The sequence below is a fragment of the Coloeus monedula genome (genome assembly GCF_965178545.1).
Source record: "Coloeus monedula genome assembly, chromosome: 9".
In the NCBI taxonomy this organism is placed as follows: domain Eukaryota; kingdom Metazoa; phylum Chordata; class Aves; order Passeriformes; family Corvidae; genus Coloeus; species Coloeus monedula.
Genome location: NC_138789.1, coordinates 7,426,519 through 7,444,837, shown reverse-complemented (window position 1 = coordinate 7,444,837; position 18,319 = coordinate 7,426,519). Strand labels below are relative to the sequence as shown.

At 52.9% G+C, this 18,319-nt stretch overlaps 1 protein-coding gene across 6 annotated transcripts in view; it reads right to left on the bottom strand.

The window, feature by feature from the left end:
• Window positions 1-4,785: 4,785 nt before the first annotated feature.
• PACS2 (phosphofurin acidic cluster sorting protein 2) overlaps window positions 4,786-18,319 on the bottom strand; it is a 78,052-nt gene continuing 64,518 nt past the window's right edge. For all 6 annotated transcript variants that reach the window (XM_082287082.1, XM_082287084.1, XM_082287083.1 and 3 more), the window contains 5 exons: window positions 17,490-17,532; window positions 16,190-16,325; window positions 12,600-12,826; window positions 10,431-10,544; window positions 4,786-9,532 (listed from right to left, as the gene is read on the bottom strand). In XM_082287082.1, coding sequence (XP_082143208.1) covers window positions 9,414-9,532; window positions 10,431-10,544; window positions 12,600-12,826; window positions 16,190-16,325; window positions 17,490-17,532 — 639 coding nt within the window. In that variant the 3' untranslated portion in view covers window positions 4,786-9,413. The remainder of the gene's footprint in view (window positions 9,533-10,430; window positions 10,545-12,599; window positions 12,827-16,189; window positions 16,326-17,489; window positions 17,533-18,319) is intronic.

Below are 18,319 nucleotides of genomic sequence, written 5' to 3'. Positions count from 1 at the left end.
GCGCAACCCTGAATAGAAGACTAATGGGAAAGCATACAACGAAACAGCAAGAGTGGAAGGGGAGGCCAAGATCTGTAGGACGTGCCTCACATCAGCCCCCTGGTCTACCAGCAGCCTCTGCCCATCTTTGTGCTCTTTATCTCAGCAACTCCTCCTGGGTCCCCACCCCGACAACCCCGCATGACCCCCCATCCGAGCAGCCTCTCTCTCCACGCCGGGCCCCATCCCGGGGCCTGGCCCCACGGCTGTTCTGTTCCAGCCCCGCTCACCCATCCCACCCTGCCCCGGATCTGCTCCAGCCCCCGAGCCCCCGCCACCCCGAACTTCACACGCCTCGTCTCCCTACACCCTCGTACCCCGTACGGCCCCACGCGGCTGTTCCCCCTCACCTCAGCCATCCCGCTGCGCCCACCGCCCCGGCTCACCCAGCCCTGGGCACAGCGCCCCGGCTCGCCCCGCGCCGGGCCCCGCAGCCCTTCACCCCGTGTAACCGCACGCCAGGCCTCCCCTCCCGCGGGCAGCCCCCCAGGCCCTTGCCCCACGCCCACGCCCGCGGCCCCCTCCCGGGCTGCCCCGGCCGCCGCCCGCCCCGCCCCGGGCCTGCCCCGCCGGGCCCCGAGCGCCGGCCGCACGCGGGAGGCAGCGCGGGGCGGGCGGGTGGCGGGGCCGGGGCCGCTCTTACCTCCGACCCGGTACATGTTGGCGGCCATGCCCGCGACCGGGCCGGGTGCGGGGCGCGGGCCGCTCCCGCCGCCTCCGCCTCCAGGTGCCGGATCCGCTGGAAAATGGAGGCTGGAGCAGGCGGCGGGGGAGGGGAGCGGGGGAATTAAAGGGGCCGCGCCGGCGGACGGGGAGGGAGCGAGGCGGAGGGCGGGGCGGCGGCCCGGCGCAGGGGGCCCGGCAGCGGCGGCGGCGGCGGGAGCGGGAGGGAAGGAGGGGAGCGAGCCAGAGCCGCCCGCCCGCGGCGTGTGAGGGCGGCGCTCCGGCCTGCGAGGGGAGGGACGGGATGGGAGCGAGCTGGGCTGGGGGTGGCACGGCCTCCTCACACACGCAGAGGGAGGGAGTGAGTGTACATACACAGAAACACACACACAGAGTCTGTACGCAAACACAGAGAGCACCTCTGCTCACACACACAGCCGCTCCTTGCACACACACGAAGCCTCCCATCACACGCAGGCCGCCTGCCCTCACACATAGGCGCACACGGACTGCCTGTACACACCACAGTGGCACACACACTGACCGCCTGTATACACACACAACACCCCTATCCTCACGCAACCCTCCTCACCCAGATCTCCGGTCCCCACACTGGCTCAGCTCCCCTCATGCACCGGCCCTGACCTGGCATGGGCAGCCCTACACACACGAACACCAGACTGTCCTCAGGTACAGCCTCACACACACACACACACACACACACAAACGTGGTGCTGTGCTCACACATATGTGCCTGTACACATAGCCCTTCTCCTGCACGTGCACCTGTATTCACACACAGCCTCCATCATGTACAGGTACCACCTGTGGTTTTGGACAGCCCTCACGCTGCCTTGCCCTCACACACACACACACACAGAGTCTTCCTCGCACACACCCGACTGCCACAGGCCATCCACACCCTGGGCAGGAACAGCAGGTCCCTGCACAGACACAGCCCTCCTTGTGCACACCCACAGCCTGCTCACACCTGCTCCCCATGTACATCCCTCCAGCCCTACACACTCCCCCCTCCTGCACTGTCTCACTTGGGTCCCCTCTGCACTCATGTCCCCCAGTGCCGTACTGGGGCTTTCCCCCCTCCTCGGGTGTCAGCCTTAGAGGTGAAATGATGGGTTTAGCTTTCCCTTGCTCACTGACCTGCTGGTGTCACTGGTCCTGAGGCATGCCAGGGCTGTGCCACACAGGTACATCCCTTCTTCAGCCCAGCACAGTTCCTGTCCAGGTGTCTCCTCAGCAGCCCTGCAGTGGATACACAACTGTTGAACAGTTGTCAGCTCCAGATCACTCTACAAAACTTGCACGTTACCACTGCCACTTCCTCTCCTACAGGAACCGACAGGCTGATGCCAAAAAACACACCAAGAAACCGCCATTCTGTGGTATGTAACACCTTTACAGCAGGTCCCCCAGCAAGCGCTGACAAAGTACAGCAGTGAAGGTGACAGGCCATCCCCCCAAGGACTTCTCCATGTGTGTGGCCAAGGCTGGATGGTGAACCTCAATGAAAAGCTACACCTCTGATGGTCAGCAGAAGCAGACCTGGAGCACTGCTGGCCTCTAAGGCAGGGCAGGATGACTACACTTGCTCCTTGGCTCCAGCACAGAGCTGGAGAGTCACCTGCTGTTGCCCAAGCCAGGTGACACCCCAGAACCTCTCCACACAGTCACACAGGTCAGGATAGCCAAAAAATACCTGTCATGAAACTCTTTGCTGGAGTAAGTGATTAACAGTGCAAACAGTCGTACCCTTTACCAGGGCTGCTGCCTGCAGCCTCAACAGTGCTTCTCATAAAGTCCTGAAACACCTACATAAGACCGCCCAAAACATTGACATCTGACAAAATACATATATTTTTCAGAAAGAACAGGGCTCTTGTTACAATTTGCTTTGTGTGTTAGGAAAAAAACCCTGTAACACCAAATCTCTAAGAGTCCTCAGATCCCAGGAGGGCACAGAGCTCCGCTTTTATGTTTCCAGTGTGTGTGAGGAACACAGCTGAGTGAGGAAAACACTTCTGGGGGTGAAAATCGGTCAGCCAAAAAAGGTCAGTGCGCCGGGGAGCACCACCATGATATTTCCTCCTTCCCGAGCCATCCAGGGAAGCGCGTGCCGGCACAGGCGCCGGGCACACCATGGGACACGAGGGCTGGCTCTCCCCAGGCTGCTGCTGCAACCGTTCTGCTGAGCTGAAAATAATCCAGTAGGACACAGAAAAATTATCCAGAACAAATATTTACAAATCCCATCCCAGCGCCCTTGGTAGTTGCACATGAAGAAGCAGACGGTCACACAGCGATGACTGCTTTTTCCAGACACTAAACCGTGTTTTAAATGATAGCAACAAAAACGTGTCGGAACTTCCCTGCTGTTCCTCTTCCAGGTTAAGCAACTGCTGTGGTCAGGGCCAGGGCGCTGTGCAGTGGGAGGGAGGTGAGCCGGAGCTGGCGGACACAGCCTGGGAAATAGCAAGCTCTTGCAACGCCCCATCTCCCACCACCAAACCCCATTCCCATGGGTGCCACCGACTCCCACCATGCAAACCCAGACCTCCCAGAAGGCTTTTGGTGCATCTTGGCAAGGCATCACTTGCGTTTGACACCTCTCCCATGGCAGTGAGGGTGCACATGATCTGAGAAAGGCCCAGACATGCAAAAGAAAGATGCCAGTGCTTTGAGAGCCTAGTCCTAGGTTGCCTGGCAGAAATTGGTCTGTCCCAGTGGATGAGGGAAGCTCTCTGGGCCCATTGCATGCAACCTGGTACACCCCAGCCGCAAGTCGTTCTTGCTCCACCCACCAGCCCTCATTTCTTTCTCCTCTCTTCCAGGCAACAGGACAGTGTGCCAAGGGCACTTGGCTTGGTGCACTCCCTGCTGATGTGGGGCTGGTCCTCTGCTTCCCCCACCAGCACATGAGCCTCCCCACCACCCCAGTCCCCTGCACTCACTCCCTCATTCATGTGCTGAGACAAGTTCCTCCACGGGCTCTAAAAGGCGATGCTCAGAATGTGCCTCTTTCATACAGACAGGCCATCAGTGCAAGTTTACAGCTGAACCTGTGCAGACAATACACAGCCAAAACACAGCCTTCACATGTTTGTCTCCCCCAGCTCTCCCATGGTACACCCCCATTTCACCACCGGCCAGATCCTCTCCATGGCTTTTGGTGCTGTTTCTGCACTCTGGGGTACTGAGTTTGCCCCCTCCTGAGCTACCCCCCTTCCTCCTGCCTGGAATGATCCAGTGCCTGCTCTGTGCCACCATGTGTGGGTCTTGTGTCCCCTCTTCCAGAAAGGGCTTGGGCCATAAATGCATCTGCACCTGGACAAACCATGCAGAGGATCTTTGCTCCACCAGCTGCCACCCCTCCACCCCTCACCCTCGGGTCAGGAGAGCACAAGGATGCAGGCTGATCCAGCACAGTATTCCCATTTCTGCCTCCAGCATCCTGTATCCTAGGGACCATGGCCATGGGCCCATTTCTCAACATTTCTTCTTCACCTTCCTGCTTCAAACCAACTGCTTAGCTCTCCTCTTTCCTTCATCTCTCCACCTTCTGACTCCCCAGCACCAAGCCCAGGTGCTTGGAATCTCACACATCCCTGTCACTGTACCATGGTCCTCCCAGGAGCACACACAGCTTCAGGCTACTACAGCCTCAATCTTCCCCCCGAGAGGCCCCCCTTGGTACCCCAACACTACCGTGTCCATCCAACGCAGCCCCCAGATCAGAAACAGGCACCAGCCTGGTCCCTTCTTGCTGTGCAGAGGTGAGGACTGAGTGCTGGAGACGGCTGTCAGATCCAGGAGTGCTGCAGGAGGTGAGCAGGTCCTTCCGGGAAAGGATGCAGCCGAAAGAACAGCAGGGCTGCAAAAACTACAGGAGGACTGGATGCTGGGAAGGACGTGCCAATCCACCAGCTCTGCCCTGGAAGTGGCAGCTGGATAAATAACACAAGAGAACCCCCAGAGCAGAAAGCCATGCTGCTGTTTCCTGCTGGAGACAAGTGCCCCAGTCATGCCAGAGCAGCGCCTGCTGAGAGACGACTCAGGGAACAGGTGTGTGCTTTCATGTCCAGTTTTATTAGTGTTGCATTAGTACCATAAAATAGTTGACGAGGTCGAGCACGTTGCAGTTTGTTCCAAAAAAAAGGCTATTTACATTTAATCTGTCTTCATAAAAAACAACCCTAGAACCCAAACAATACAACAATGAAACAGATGGACAACTCGGGAATCTACAAAGTGGTAACATCCCCTCACACGCTGCAGTCCGGACAAGCCTGGTGACACGCAGCCCCAGAATTCAGGCGCCTACCCACGGCTAGGGCACGTCCGCAGCCGGGCAGGCAATGCTCTGGCCACTGTCCAGCCAAGACTCCAACCAGCAGCTGACTGGATGTGACCCCAGAACAGTGCTCTTCCTTAAGGAAACCAGCGACCTGCTGCTTTGCAAGTTGGCACGTCCCCTTCTGCCCCAGTCTGTCCCAAAGCACCAGAGTGATCCTTCCTGCAGGAGCCGGCCCTGCCAGGAACATCTCCCATGAGAACACCACTGAAGAGGCTCCAGGAAACCTCCACGAGATGCTGCTGCTCATTTCTGGCCTTCTCCTGCCAGGTTAAGCCCAGAGGGAGTGTCACACTAAAATGCCACTACTCAAATATCTGCCGAGATCAAGACCCCCCCCTCAGATGAAGGGGACAGAGACACTGCATCCAACCTAACTTCAAGAAAGCTCCAGGTCCACAAGCCCTTTACAGCTGCATGGCAGGACTGTCCTAATCCCAGTTTCCCAATCCCTCAGCACACCAAGCAACAGGAAAAGACCACTGGTTCTGCTGCCTCTTGCCATGATTTTCCTCTCAGCCTTGGAGATTCCAGGTGCAACATCCTCTGCCCTGACTCTCCAGTGCTCCCACCAGCACACGCTGCTGGTAAGAAACACAACCGGGCCTTTGTTGCAACCACAGGTTAAGCACAGGGCAGTGTGGTCCCTGGCTGAGTTTGATGATGGAAAGCAAACAGGCACACCTCCTCAGCCCCAGAAACCTCCCAGCCACCTACCCCCGCCCTCTCTGCAGGATAAAGCCACAAGCTTTATCTAGTGTTCTAATTAAAGCAGCAAAACATAGCCAAAGAGACCATGGTTGTCCCCAAACTCATGTGTAATTAAGGAGGACTCTGCAGTTACCGCTGTGATGTAAACGGTGACAATTGAACTGGATGGGAACCGCAGCACTGAGCTAAAACAGCCACACGAGGTGTCCCCGACGTCAGCAGTGCCACAGGAGAGCTAGCCCTGACTGAGCTCCGGCAGGGCTGAAGCCCCGCCTTTGTCTCCAGGAAACTCAAGCCAGAGGACCAGGAAGCACTCAAGGTGCAACAAGATGCCACAAAACCCTTCCATCTTTCATCTGCTCTCCAGAGCTGCTAAACTAGGTCAGCATCGTGCGGCTCAGCGCGGAGCCAGCCCGCTCCGCAGAGCTCACCTCCGAGCCAGGCGGGGGCCCTGCCCAACAGCAGCTGGAAAAGAAACCAGCTGCTCTGAGAAGCCGCAGCCAGAGGGGCAGGAGACTGGCTGTGGGGAGCTAGGGTGAGCTCTGGGACACAGAGAAAGGGACACACCAGGGAACACCACCTTCAAAGCACCTCCTGGCCGGAGATCCACTCAGGTGCTGCCCACCCCAGCCCCTGCCTTTGCTGTGAGACCACGCAGCTCCAAAGCAAGCCCGACTTTTGGCTGAGTTTCGTCATTTGGGATGTACCTTCCCGGCACAAATTCTCCAGAGCTGAACACAGAGCAGTGCTGTCTCTGCTCTAAACCATCCTTCTGCACTCACTGACGTGGCCACAATCACCCCACCCCAGAGGCTGGCACAGCTCTGCAGGCATGGGCCCACTGCTGCTCCAGAAGCTTTTCCTGGTCCCACAGTGAGGATCCCTCAGGTCCGTAGAGCTCACTCCCAGCAAGGTCCCCCCCAGAAACCGGCGGGGAAGTTGGGAAGGTGGGAGGCCTGAGATCAGTCACTCACTCATGTCACCAGGTCTAAAGCCCCTTCCCAAAACAGTCTGAGCCACGTGCTTTGACACTCATTTTTTTAGAGACAGAAACCTGTTTCTACTCCAGACAGGGAAAGAAACAGCTGCACAAAGTGACTCCACAGGAGAAACAACAGAGGCACAACAACCTGATCAGAGCTGTGCCACCAAATTTGCATGCCAGCCCTTGCCTCCACGGCCAGGAAACACCACAGCCACCCCCTGGGCACACAGCTGCCCACAGGCAGGCCCAGCCTGCTACTGCTGGACTCCCTCTGGGATAACAAGGCTGAGAAGCCGGGATGTTTTCTTGCACAGAAGACACATTTCAGAGCAACAACAGCTTTCCACAGGGGAGAAATCAAGCCCTCAGGTGTACCGAGAGTTTCCTGATGAATTTGCTTGTATAAAGTTAGAACAAAACACAAACCAACATGAAATGCAACGAGCAGAAGTGTTTCTCTCACACATACACACACACACACACACACAGAGTACAGCAGGGCAACACACATTTGATAGGCAGGACTCTGGAAACCCTGTCCTAGCTACCAGGTTTATTCTTTACAGTAGGTTGAAATACAAAGAGGAGCACAGTGATGGTTCTCCCCTGACCCCCCAGTAAACAAAGTTATTGCAGTCCGTCAGTCCACCCCACCTCTGCAGCAGCACCACCAAGAGCTGCCCAGGCTGCACATGGCTCCCAGTGCTGGAACCCAGCCCAATCACCCTTGTCACACCAGCATGAGACTCAAGGAAGAAATCACACACTGACTAATCTCCTTTACAAAGCTTTTTTTTTTTTTGATGCAACTGCCTTGATAAAGATGTAATGTGCTTATACACCCTCTCCCACGCTGCTGCTGCTAGGCAACGCTATACAGTCCCAGAGCATCAGCTCAGGTCACCCAAAAACACCAACTGAGGGACACGACAACACCCCAACTACAGCCCAGCTTCTGCCACAGCCAGGAGCCAGCACAGGGCAGGCAGGAAGGAACAGAGTATTGCAGCTAGACAGTGTGTCCTGCGCAGCAGCATGCCACCAGGCCTGGGACAGTGTCCTCCTCCCCCGCATGGTTTGAAGGGAATACCCAGTCCCCGGCCAAGCAAGCTGCCCTTGTGCTAGGAAAGGGTTTCATGACATCAGTTGGTGAAGCAGCCCGAGCTGCAACAGGCACTAGATCCACCTCAAAACCTCTCTGCTAGCAGAGCACACCACCACTACCTGCCCAACAGAACCCGGGTGGTCCCTATGCAGAGCGGGACCTGCCATGCAGTGCAAAGCGGGTTCCCCAAGCCTTTAAAAACCCAAGGGTAAGGGATCAGGTAAAAAAAAAAGAAAATAAAGTTCAAAAGCATCACTGCCTTCAGAAAGTCCCTTCTGGAAATGCTCATAGAGCCTGGCCTGCCCATAAGGGGGGGACCCGAAAGGGCCCATCAGAAATTTCAGTCCCTTACTCTGAAATGCCAGAGATGTCTGTTCTTCCACATGGCAACAACACTCTGCTCCCCATGTCCCACCCACCACCTGACAGAGCAGCCCATGCCACCTCAGGTGTACAGCGTGACAGATGGGCAGGAAGGCAACTGGACATGCAGAGAGCCTGGCTGGCTCCCAGTCCAGCCCCTACAGTGATGCATCACTCCACAGACAACGGCTCATCTTCCTGGGTTTGTGTTTTCTTTTTGGCAAATTAATTTTTTTCCTGTTATTTTTTGTTTTTATTTTTATCTTTTTTTTTAGAAAGCATTAAAAAAATCTGCAGCTGTTAAAAAAAAATCCTTTCCCTTCCAAGGCTGGACGAGGTTTTATTGACAGGTAAATAATCAGTGTGAGTATGTAAATAGCAGCGACCCCACTGATGTGGTGCCCCTCAGCAGCACAGCCAGCTGGGGAACACAGAGACTGGCTCTGTTTGGTCATTGTCAAAGACCTGGGACATGGGAGTTTCCTTACACTTAGTGTTTCCCTAATTCCTGTTCCTGCCCAGCCCTCCTCAGGCATCCCTTCAGCATGAACACCTGCCTGTCCCTGTGGCAGGCTCCGTGCTCCGAGGGGGATCTCCTCTCCAGACCTTCCTAACTCTGCAAGTGGCTTGTTTTCCAAACCGGACAGTTGAACTCCCTCCAGACTCACTGATCTCTCATCCTTTGGCAGCAGGAAGAAAGACTGGCCATCCTTTTTTCCTAGAAATACAGAGGGAGGGGGCCAAACGCACTGTAACGCACACGATCTTCTGCAAAATCCGCTCGAGCTGATCCACGGCTCCCCCAGCCCACTCACACCAATGAGGTCTCAGGTTAATAAGCAGTGCAGTTACTCAGCTATCTGCTTGTAAGTGGTAGGTGTTCTTGGGCAGGTTGCCTGCTCCTGCCAACTCCCCCACGACTTCATGTTGTCAGCACATCTATATTTAAGACTGGTTTGTTTTTTGTTGGGTTTTTTTTGCCTTTGTTTAAAGGGGTTTCCTTCCTTTGTAGTAAACTTAAGAGTTAATAGAAAAAAGTAATTCAAAAGTAATCCAAGCACATCTGTAATTAATTCTGCAGGAGAGGGCAGAGCGACGCAAGTCAGAGTTGGCACGCAGTTCCTGGCTCCTGGTGTGCAGTCCCCGGGACGGGCAGAAGGTCCCTGCACCGAGCGCAGCTAGAAGTTAGATTTGGAGTGTCCAAATATGCAGATGGGAAAGTGCTTGACATGAGAGGACCACTGTGCTGCCAGCTGAAAGAACTTGACGTCGTTCCACTCCACCCCATCGATCAGGACTGCAGGGGAGGGTAAAAAGAGAGGAGAGTTAGAAAACACCGAGGGAGAGCAGCCAACCTGAGGCAGCTTTGCCAGAAGTCTCCCTGCAGAGGGAGGCCTGGCCACACTCAGCTGCTCTGCCCCACCCAGCTGCACACACCGGGGAAAAAGGCTTGGGAGCACACCAGCTTCATGGAGAACAGCTCAGATTGCTGTTCCAGCATCGCTCACTGACACCAGAGCTCCCCACACTGCTGATTTCAGCTTCACCTGATCCGACTTCTCAGGTTTCCTAAGCACACTTCATTTTTGGTTTTGGGCAAATGCACTCTTACAGAGATGGACATCAGTCTCTCCTCGCTGGCACTCTAACCAGGACATCCATGTCTCCTAAAGAGGTGACACATGTCCTGTGAGCACCCCTCATGCTTGCCAGTCTCACAGAGACCGGGCCAGGATTAAGGAGATGACCCAAGCAGATCCCTCTGCTGGGGATTATTAACTGAATAGGCTACAAGCTCCACTGACAGACGCTTCAGGTCTGTCTACAAGATGCATATATGGCTCCTGCTGTGGCATGAGCATGTGCCAGTGTCCTGCCCAGAGAACAGCCACAATGTCACCACCCACCACCAATCACCACTTGCCCCAGCTGTGCAAGAGAAACAGAAAATGACAGAGAGGGGAATGGAGCCCTGTCCAACCCCTGTCCTCATCCAGAGCACTGAGTCAGAGCTAGCTAAAGATTTTCCTATACCCCAGGCCTATTAAAGCATTCCCCCATGCTGGACACACCAAAGCCCATTCCCCAGGAATATCCCCATCATGCTGGCTCCAGGGCACAGGGCAGGACACCAGGTCAGACCTTTGCCTGGAGGACAATCACAGCACCCAAAGGGATGCAAGCACTGCACTTACCACGCAGCATGTTCTGCTGATGTTTTGCTGTGCAAATCAACCTGCTGATTCCTTCAATACACTGGCTCTTTGACTCAACTTCTTTGTCCTTTGTTTTCTTGGGCAAAAACATCACTGGAAGAAAATGAAACCAGCACACAGTGAATCTATGCCACTCACAGGAGCTGCACTGACACTTGTTTGAGTTTTTGCATTTAAACATTCATGCCAGAAAGCTCTTACTTCTAAGATCCCCCCTTTCTGGCAAGAGTCTGTCAGTGCTGAGCACCATCACTGATGCACATGAGCATCTTAGCCCTAAGTGTCTCTATGTGAAGCATTCCCAGCTCATAATCCTGACCCCAAAGGGCACCTTCAGTTAACTCCTGCTCTGTTGGGACACCATGCAGGAAAAACATCTGTATCTGCAGCGCCAGGTCTGCGGCACTGACTGTGGCCCAACACAGCCTGGGCTGCACAGACACCTGGAGAGCAGGAGGGACTACAAAATGGGGGCAGCCAGTGGATAGGGAAGGCATAAGGAGAATTTAAAAAGGGTCCAGTACCCCAAGAACTGTCCAAATGCATGAGCAAAGATGTACAAGCTGGTTCCACAAAAGCTGGTGGTGTTGAACACCTCCGCTGCAGGCTGGGCCACCCCCAGGGAAGAACATTTGGAGTGTCTCAGGACTGCTTCTCCCAATGACACAACACTTACAGAGGGTGTCACCAGGGGTGGCAGCTCCAGTACCAGCAGGGCCACAGCTGTGCTGGCCTGGGAGTGACTTGGCTGCAGGGTTATGCACCCGTGTCCTGCAGTCCAGGAGGCTCTGTCAGCCTTCTCTGAGAGTCCACCAGGAGTGACTCTCAGGCCGACAGGCAGAGGATGCTGTGAAGGACAACTACTGGCAGCTAATATGTAAGTGCAGAACTGCCTTGCTGCTTCCTTGAAAATACTTTGCTTCAGAGCTGTTCTCAATTTCTAAAATGTTTCACATTACCAAGGCCAGAAGCAAATATAAAATCACTGACAATGTTTAAAATGTCATTTTTTTTTAGTTTGTTTAGAGAAGATAAAGCCACGAGTTTAAGAGCAGGAGAGTATTTAACTTCTACTTGCTTTTGACCTGCGCAGCATTCTGTACAAAAGCATAAGAATTATAAAATCATGGAATTGCTGAGGTTGGAAAAGATCTCCAGGGTCATCGAATCGAACTGCTAATCTAACACTGCCAACTGCACCACTAAACCATGTCCCCAGCTGCCACATCTACCTCCAAGCATGTAGGGATGGTGGCTTCACTACCGCCCTGGCAGCCTGTTTTAGGGCTTCACAACACTTCTTGTGAAGAAATTTTTCCTAATAGCTGATCTAAATCTCCCCTGGCAAACCTTGAGGCTACTTCCTCATGTCCTGTCCCTCATTACCTGGGAGAAGAGACTGACTCCCACCTTGCTAAAACCTCCTTTCAGGCAGCGGTAGAGAGTGATAAGGTCACCCTGAGCCTCCTTTTCTCTGGGCTAAACACCCTCAGCTGCTCCTCCCAGGACTTTGCTCCAGGTTCTGCATCACCCCACTGGCTCTAGTGTGGGGATGGGTGCAGGAGGAGAGCAGGAGGTCCTAGACTCCAGTTAAGGGGGTACTCCTGTTTTCTCATCTCACAGGGATCTGTGATACTTGCTGGGCTATTTTTTTTTCCCCTTACATGCTTTTTATTATTCTCTGTGGCTCTTTTGAGCTAAAGGCGCATAGGATGGGGATATCATCCCAGAAAGTACAGCTATCCCCAGTTTCCAGCACACTGCTAGAAAGGAGGGGCCCATTTACCCTCACTGGTGGTTGGGACACAAGCTGCCTCTTATCTAATCCAACATCCCAAAACAGCACCAGCAGGCTCCCAAGGAGCACAGGGAAGCTGTCCAGAGCATGGCCTTCTGCATGTGCTTGCTCTGTCCCCACCTTTGTTCCTTTGTGCTATACCATCGTAGCTGTTCAGCCATCAGGATGAACACATCCCCTTTCTACCTCACAGAGAGGAACCACCCTTTCAAACCCTATCACTTTATGCAATCACTTCTCATCAACTGATTAGAATTTTGGGGATAAAAATAGGACCAAGGGGCTATAATCCAGCACTGACAAGTCAGGCAGCTCTGGAGCAGCAGGACAGGGACAGAAGGACACCTTACCTTTTTTGTTCTTTTCTTTTGTCACGACAGTCATGGACATGGTTGGTGTGGTGGCAATCTCACCACTGGCAGGCAGCCTGCTGACCTGGAGGGACCGGAAAGTGCATTTCAGTGTGTTTTTGGTAGTGGAAGGGTCCTTCTTCTCTGGGTCTCTCTTTCTGTCCACAGGTGGAGCTGCAATCCAGTAATCCACCTGCAGGCCCATCAACTCGGCACCAAGGCCCTGGCTGGAAAACAAGAGAAGGAGGTAATTTCTGCACACCTCTCAGCAGAGTTTTGTCAGAGTGGCTGCTATTCCTGGTCAGAGGATAAACAGCTGGCTCTTTGGGAAATCAGGAAGTGACATTTCATAGTGAGACTCAGCAATTACAGAAGCCCAAGAAGTCACCCCTTAGAGATGCAGCCTGAGTCCCCTTGCACAGTGGCATCAGCTTGGCAGCACAGAACCTCAGTGAGCCAAGACAAGCTGACCTGCAGCACAGTCATGAGGCAAGCAGTGGGAAAGGGAGCACACAAGCACTTCCCTTAGATGGTGCTGAGTTCCGTGACACAGCAGCAAAGGCAGCTCCTGAGGTGGTCCAGATTACTTCATCTTTGAGTGGGGAAAAGAGGCCATAAGCACCTTGCTGCTGCCTCAGCACTGATGAGTGACTCTGTCCAGGCACAGCCCTGCCAAAACCAACTCTCAACTGAGGTGAACAAAGACTTGGCAGGTCCTTGAACATCAGGCACTCAGTTCCCAGGCTCCCTGACTTGCTTCCATCTCCTGTGTTCATGAGCTCTTCCTGCCACCAGCTGCTTCCCTTTCAGCTCAGATGCTCCACCTGGTCAAAGAGGACCTCTGCTCACCCCAGCTCCCTGTAACAGAGTTGGCATAAGGCAATTGCCTCCCCCCAAGCCTTGCCACTTGCTGGGGAATTCCACTGTTGGAAGAATGTTCTGCCAGCCCTATGATGTTTGCTAAACAACAGCAGATTTCAGGATATGATCTGTTGTTGAAAACTCCTGTGCATCATGTGGTAGCAGCCATGCATCACCAAAACATGCTGCCAGCCTTTCTTGAGCCAGAAAAGGTAAGATGAGCAGCTTGGGAAATTCCAGCCCCTTCCTGCCCCTGCCTCTCACTGCTAACCCTGAGGGGAGCAGGGGTTCATCATTCAGCAGACCTACAAGTGACAGCCTATACTTCTTCCTACACAGTGACATCAGTGTTGAATAATACACAAGTACCAGACAAAAACCTAAATTTATCTACCAGTCTGTGTCCCCAATTTGAGAAACGGCAGTTGTTAAGGAAGATAAATCTGTGATCCTGAATGAAATATGCATCCCTCTGCACCACCTGTCTAGTAAGAAACTCAAGGTAAAGCAAGGACGTCCCATCATTACAGTCCTCTCAGCAAATCCTTTCATTTTCTTTGCCATTTATTCAGCTAAAAGTCAGACTGCAAAGCAGAGTTCATCTTTGATGAACAAAACCAGGTTTTTGGTTCTCAGGGCAATATTCAGAAGTGAGATTCTTTAAGGATGATGCTTTGGAGATGCTGCTTTGAGTTTTAAGGCTCCTTTGCATCACATTTCTCAACTCAGTCATAAAGACAATGCATCCTAATGTTCACTAGGGCCAGGCAAGATTTTATGTTCCATTCCAGTTAAACACGTGGCTTAATCATTCAGTTTGGGTCACCCTCCACCCCCTGTGCTGTCACTTACAGATCAGGGGAGATGGAACAATGTTGAACCTACACTTCCTCATTTCTTGATGATTTTACCACACAATATGAAACCAAAAAGTACCAGATTCCTAGAGCTGGGGTGTCAGCTTCAGATTTATCACATCGATGGCTCTCAACTCTTAATACCCTACACTCTTGGGGGCACCAGTTCCCAAACCACTTCCACCTTTGGAAAGCCCATACACAAAGCTCACACACAAGAACGTGTGTGACATCTGTGGCTGCACAGCCTCCAGCTCTCTGCACTGCCAGCCAGCTGCTGCTGCAACAGCCTGGGGCACACAGGGCTCTCCTGCCATCAAACCACAGGGACACAACAGGAGGGGCCTGGGGAGCCAGGCCCCTGGCACAGGTGAACACGAACATCTAGTCACTAACAAGTCACTAATATCTCCCAGTGCTGGGCACCTAAACTGGGACTTTCACATCTCCACTTCCTCTTGGTAAAAGGGAACTCTTAAGCCAGTTTAAGAAGTCAGAGGTTAAAGGTCCCTGCAGGGCACTGTGGAGTGGGCACAAAAGGTCCCCATTCTGTCTCCAACAGGAACAGTAGGGGATGCTACTTAAGGAGAGTACATAAGCCCAGCCTCAGAGCATGCCCTTGGACTTCCCAGCCTGACAATCACAGGATTAGGGATGCTAGAGGGGACATCCCTGAAGCATCCTTTAATATCCATTAATGGATCTGCTGTCCATGAATTTGTCTGACCCCTCTTTGATCTGCTGATGCTGCTGCCACAGAAGCAGCAGAGGAGGACATGGTCCCTCCCTTCCTTTCTCCCTTTTAACTGACCTCTTGCAGTGTCACTGTGTGTGCCCAGGTCTTGTGCCACAGACTTCAGAGAATCCCAGAATTGTTAGGATTGGAAGAGACCTCTGGAGATGATCCAGTCCAACCCCCCTGCCAAGGCAGGGTCACCCGGAGCAGGTGACACAGGAACGCATCCAGGTGGGTTTGGAATGTCTCCAGAGAGGGAGACTCCACACCCTCCCTGGGCACCTGTTCCAGTGCTCTGCCACCCTCAACAAACACAAAACCCCCTGACTTTGCAAAACTTGAGTGGCTTGTCTCTTTCCTCTCCACTCCTAAACACCAGAACCCAAATGCTTCAGGTCTCCCCTTCTCATCAGAGTGCTGCTACGTTCCCTTAAAAGTTACGGGGAGCTGACAAAATCAAGGGGAACTTCGCCAAATGCTTCTGAGTACCACAACTGCACACAAAGTGTTAGACAGCTACACCAACGTTTTGTGCAGCAACAAAATGAAGAGGCCTGGCCAGGGCAAGTCTTACTGGCAGCTTTCTAAGGGTTTCCTCCCTTCAACCCTAAAAATTTCAGCTAAACCAGGGCTTAATATTACCTCTAGGTGCAGTCTCCTTGCTGTTCAGATGTGCTTTCAGGCACACATGTGAATGGGAACTGCAGTTCCACCATGCCACCTTACAACTGCCAGCATTACCCTCACAGAGAAAGTCACCAGCTCCTTCAAAAGTCACTCTGACTCACTTGGCCATTAAAAACATAAGAATCATGAGGGATTAGTCTGGCACCCACGTGTATTAAATCAGTAATTTTTTTGAATACATATAGTCCCAAGAGAATCCTGCCCTTGAGACATGCAGCCTTCCTACTAAATGTAAAATCCAATCCCCCCTGCCCTCCCCAGCTCCTTGTCGGCCTTAGCAAGGACACAGTCACTCCAGAGGCAAAAGAGGTGAAGGGGGAAGGTGACAACTCCAAATGTTTGCTAGGGATGAAGAGAGAACTATGGGTTTTTCTCTGGAGGAGTTCTCTGCCATGTGTATGCCAGATAAGCCAGCCAAGGGAGCTGTAAGGAGACAAAACATGGTTTACCTTGGGGACGAGAAGCTGCCTGTAACAGACGGTGAGGAAGGGGGCGTGGGGGAGGCTTCTTTCACAGCAGGAGACACAGAAGGCGGGGTGGAAGAAAGGACAACGGAGCTTGAGGGAGCTGCGTCATCAGAGTCACCTTAAAGAAAGGAAGTCATACTGTTTGTCTGGGTTTGTCTCACGGCACAGAACACTGGGATGAAGCTCAATCTCCTTGTCCCTACTCCTGCTGCACAGGTTTTGCTCAGGTTCAATCCAGAGGTCAGCTGGCCCATCAGTTCTGACTGTCTCCATGCTTCTGAAGGGCTTTATGTGTCTGGGTAAGAGGCAGGCACAGACATTCACACTCCTCTGGGTTCCTCATTTGGCATCTGCTCTCCAGGGGTTTGCTCCCAGCTGATTTTGAGCCTCCTGCACAGCCACAGCCCAGCCCATTGATCTCCTACAGGGAATCTCCCTGTGCAACCACTGCAGGGCAGCATCACTCTTGGAATCCAGTACCTGTGGGCTGATCACAGGGATCTCCCCATTCAATCTGCCTCCACCCTCCACAATCAAGGTTTCATCCCCTTCACGTTGGCCCTTCAGGATGGTGGGAGCAGTGTGGCAGCAAGGAGTGACCCACAGAAGGGCTGCCTCCATGCACAAACCTATGTGTGACCCAGGCCACAAGAATCTGGGTATGACAGTGAAACAATACAAGAAACAGTCCCAACACAAGGAAAACAATATTCCTGTGCGTATGGAAGGAGGAAAAAATAAGTTCACATTGACAAAATAGCACTACCCCACGTCTGTATATGTAAGCAGACAGTATCCTGTATATCAGCCTTGCACTCCCCCACTAAAAAAAAATGGGTCTAAAACTTTGCCCACCCTAAAGTTCCCAGGCACTGAGATCAATTTTACTCAGCAATTGAGCCCAGTGTAGGGAGACAGGCATGAACTTCTGATGAACTGGCTGCTCAGCTTGAAGCAGGAACCTTCAACTACTGTAACAGTGAATCCACCCTACTGACAATACACATTAGAAAAATGGTGTTTGCACAAATGTGAGAGTAGAGCTTCCTTAGATGAAGGTGTGGGAATTTCACCTGGCCTGAAGCACCATGTAAAGTAATAAGAAAAAGGGCCTCTCCAAAGAGAGGGCTCTCTTTCTGCAGACAAGCCACTGGGAGCTAATAAAATCCAATTCCACCTCACAGAGCTCCAAGGCATCAGCAATGGACAAGTCTGTTCAGCCTGTGAAGTCAGGCTCCCACCGGCTGTATGACACAGAAAGCACACACAAGATGCTCCTTACCTGATGTTGCAGAAGATTGTTCCACTATTCCAACCTTCACCACCTAAAGGGAGCAAAACAGAAGAGCTCCGTCAAACAAGAGCCCCCTGAACTTCAGGAGCCCAAACCCCAGAATTAAGTTCATCTCTGAAGGCTCCATGACACTGTCCCTGCAGTCAGAGTAGTTAAGGAGTCTTCTAAGAGCCAGGCAGGTCCTGGCAATGTCCAGCCATGCAGTGCCAGCTCACAGCCGTTCCCTGACCTACACAAAGGGCAGCACTGACAGCACAAAGGACAGACCCTACAGTGCTGTTACAGACCTGCCCAGCTCTGAACAGCCCATCAGCTCCAAGCTATGGCAACTACAGGGCCTGTGGCACCTGTGGGAGGAAAAAGGGTCATAAATATCCCTGCAGCACTGCTTTGATACACCTGCTAATTACAGACACACTGCTTCCATTGCTCAAGAGCAGCCACTGCCAGGGTGTGGCATACTTGGGGTTTGTTAGGAAACCATAGAAGCAACAAAGCACAGTTTCTGATCAGAGTTTTCTATTCTCTAAACAAGGGAAGTGTCCAACAAAGAAGATAAAGCCCCTAGCAAAGCCTCTGGAGGCAGACAAACCACCACATGGACAGGTCAGAACGATCCAAATGACACTGTAATAAGGGTACAAATGTGTGTGGCCAACCACCAGCTAGCACATTAAGATTAATGGTAAATGTCACTGGCAATAATTTGCGGAACAGAACATGCTGCGAACAAACTCCTGAGAACACACTATGCCTCGAAAGATAAACTGGTCCTTGGTGATACAAAAGCAGAGACCTTCTGTAGTGATAATCTGGTA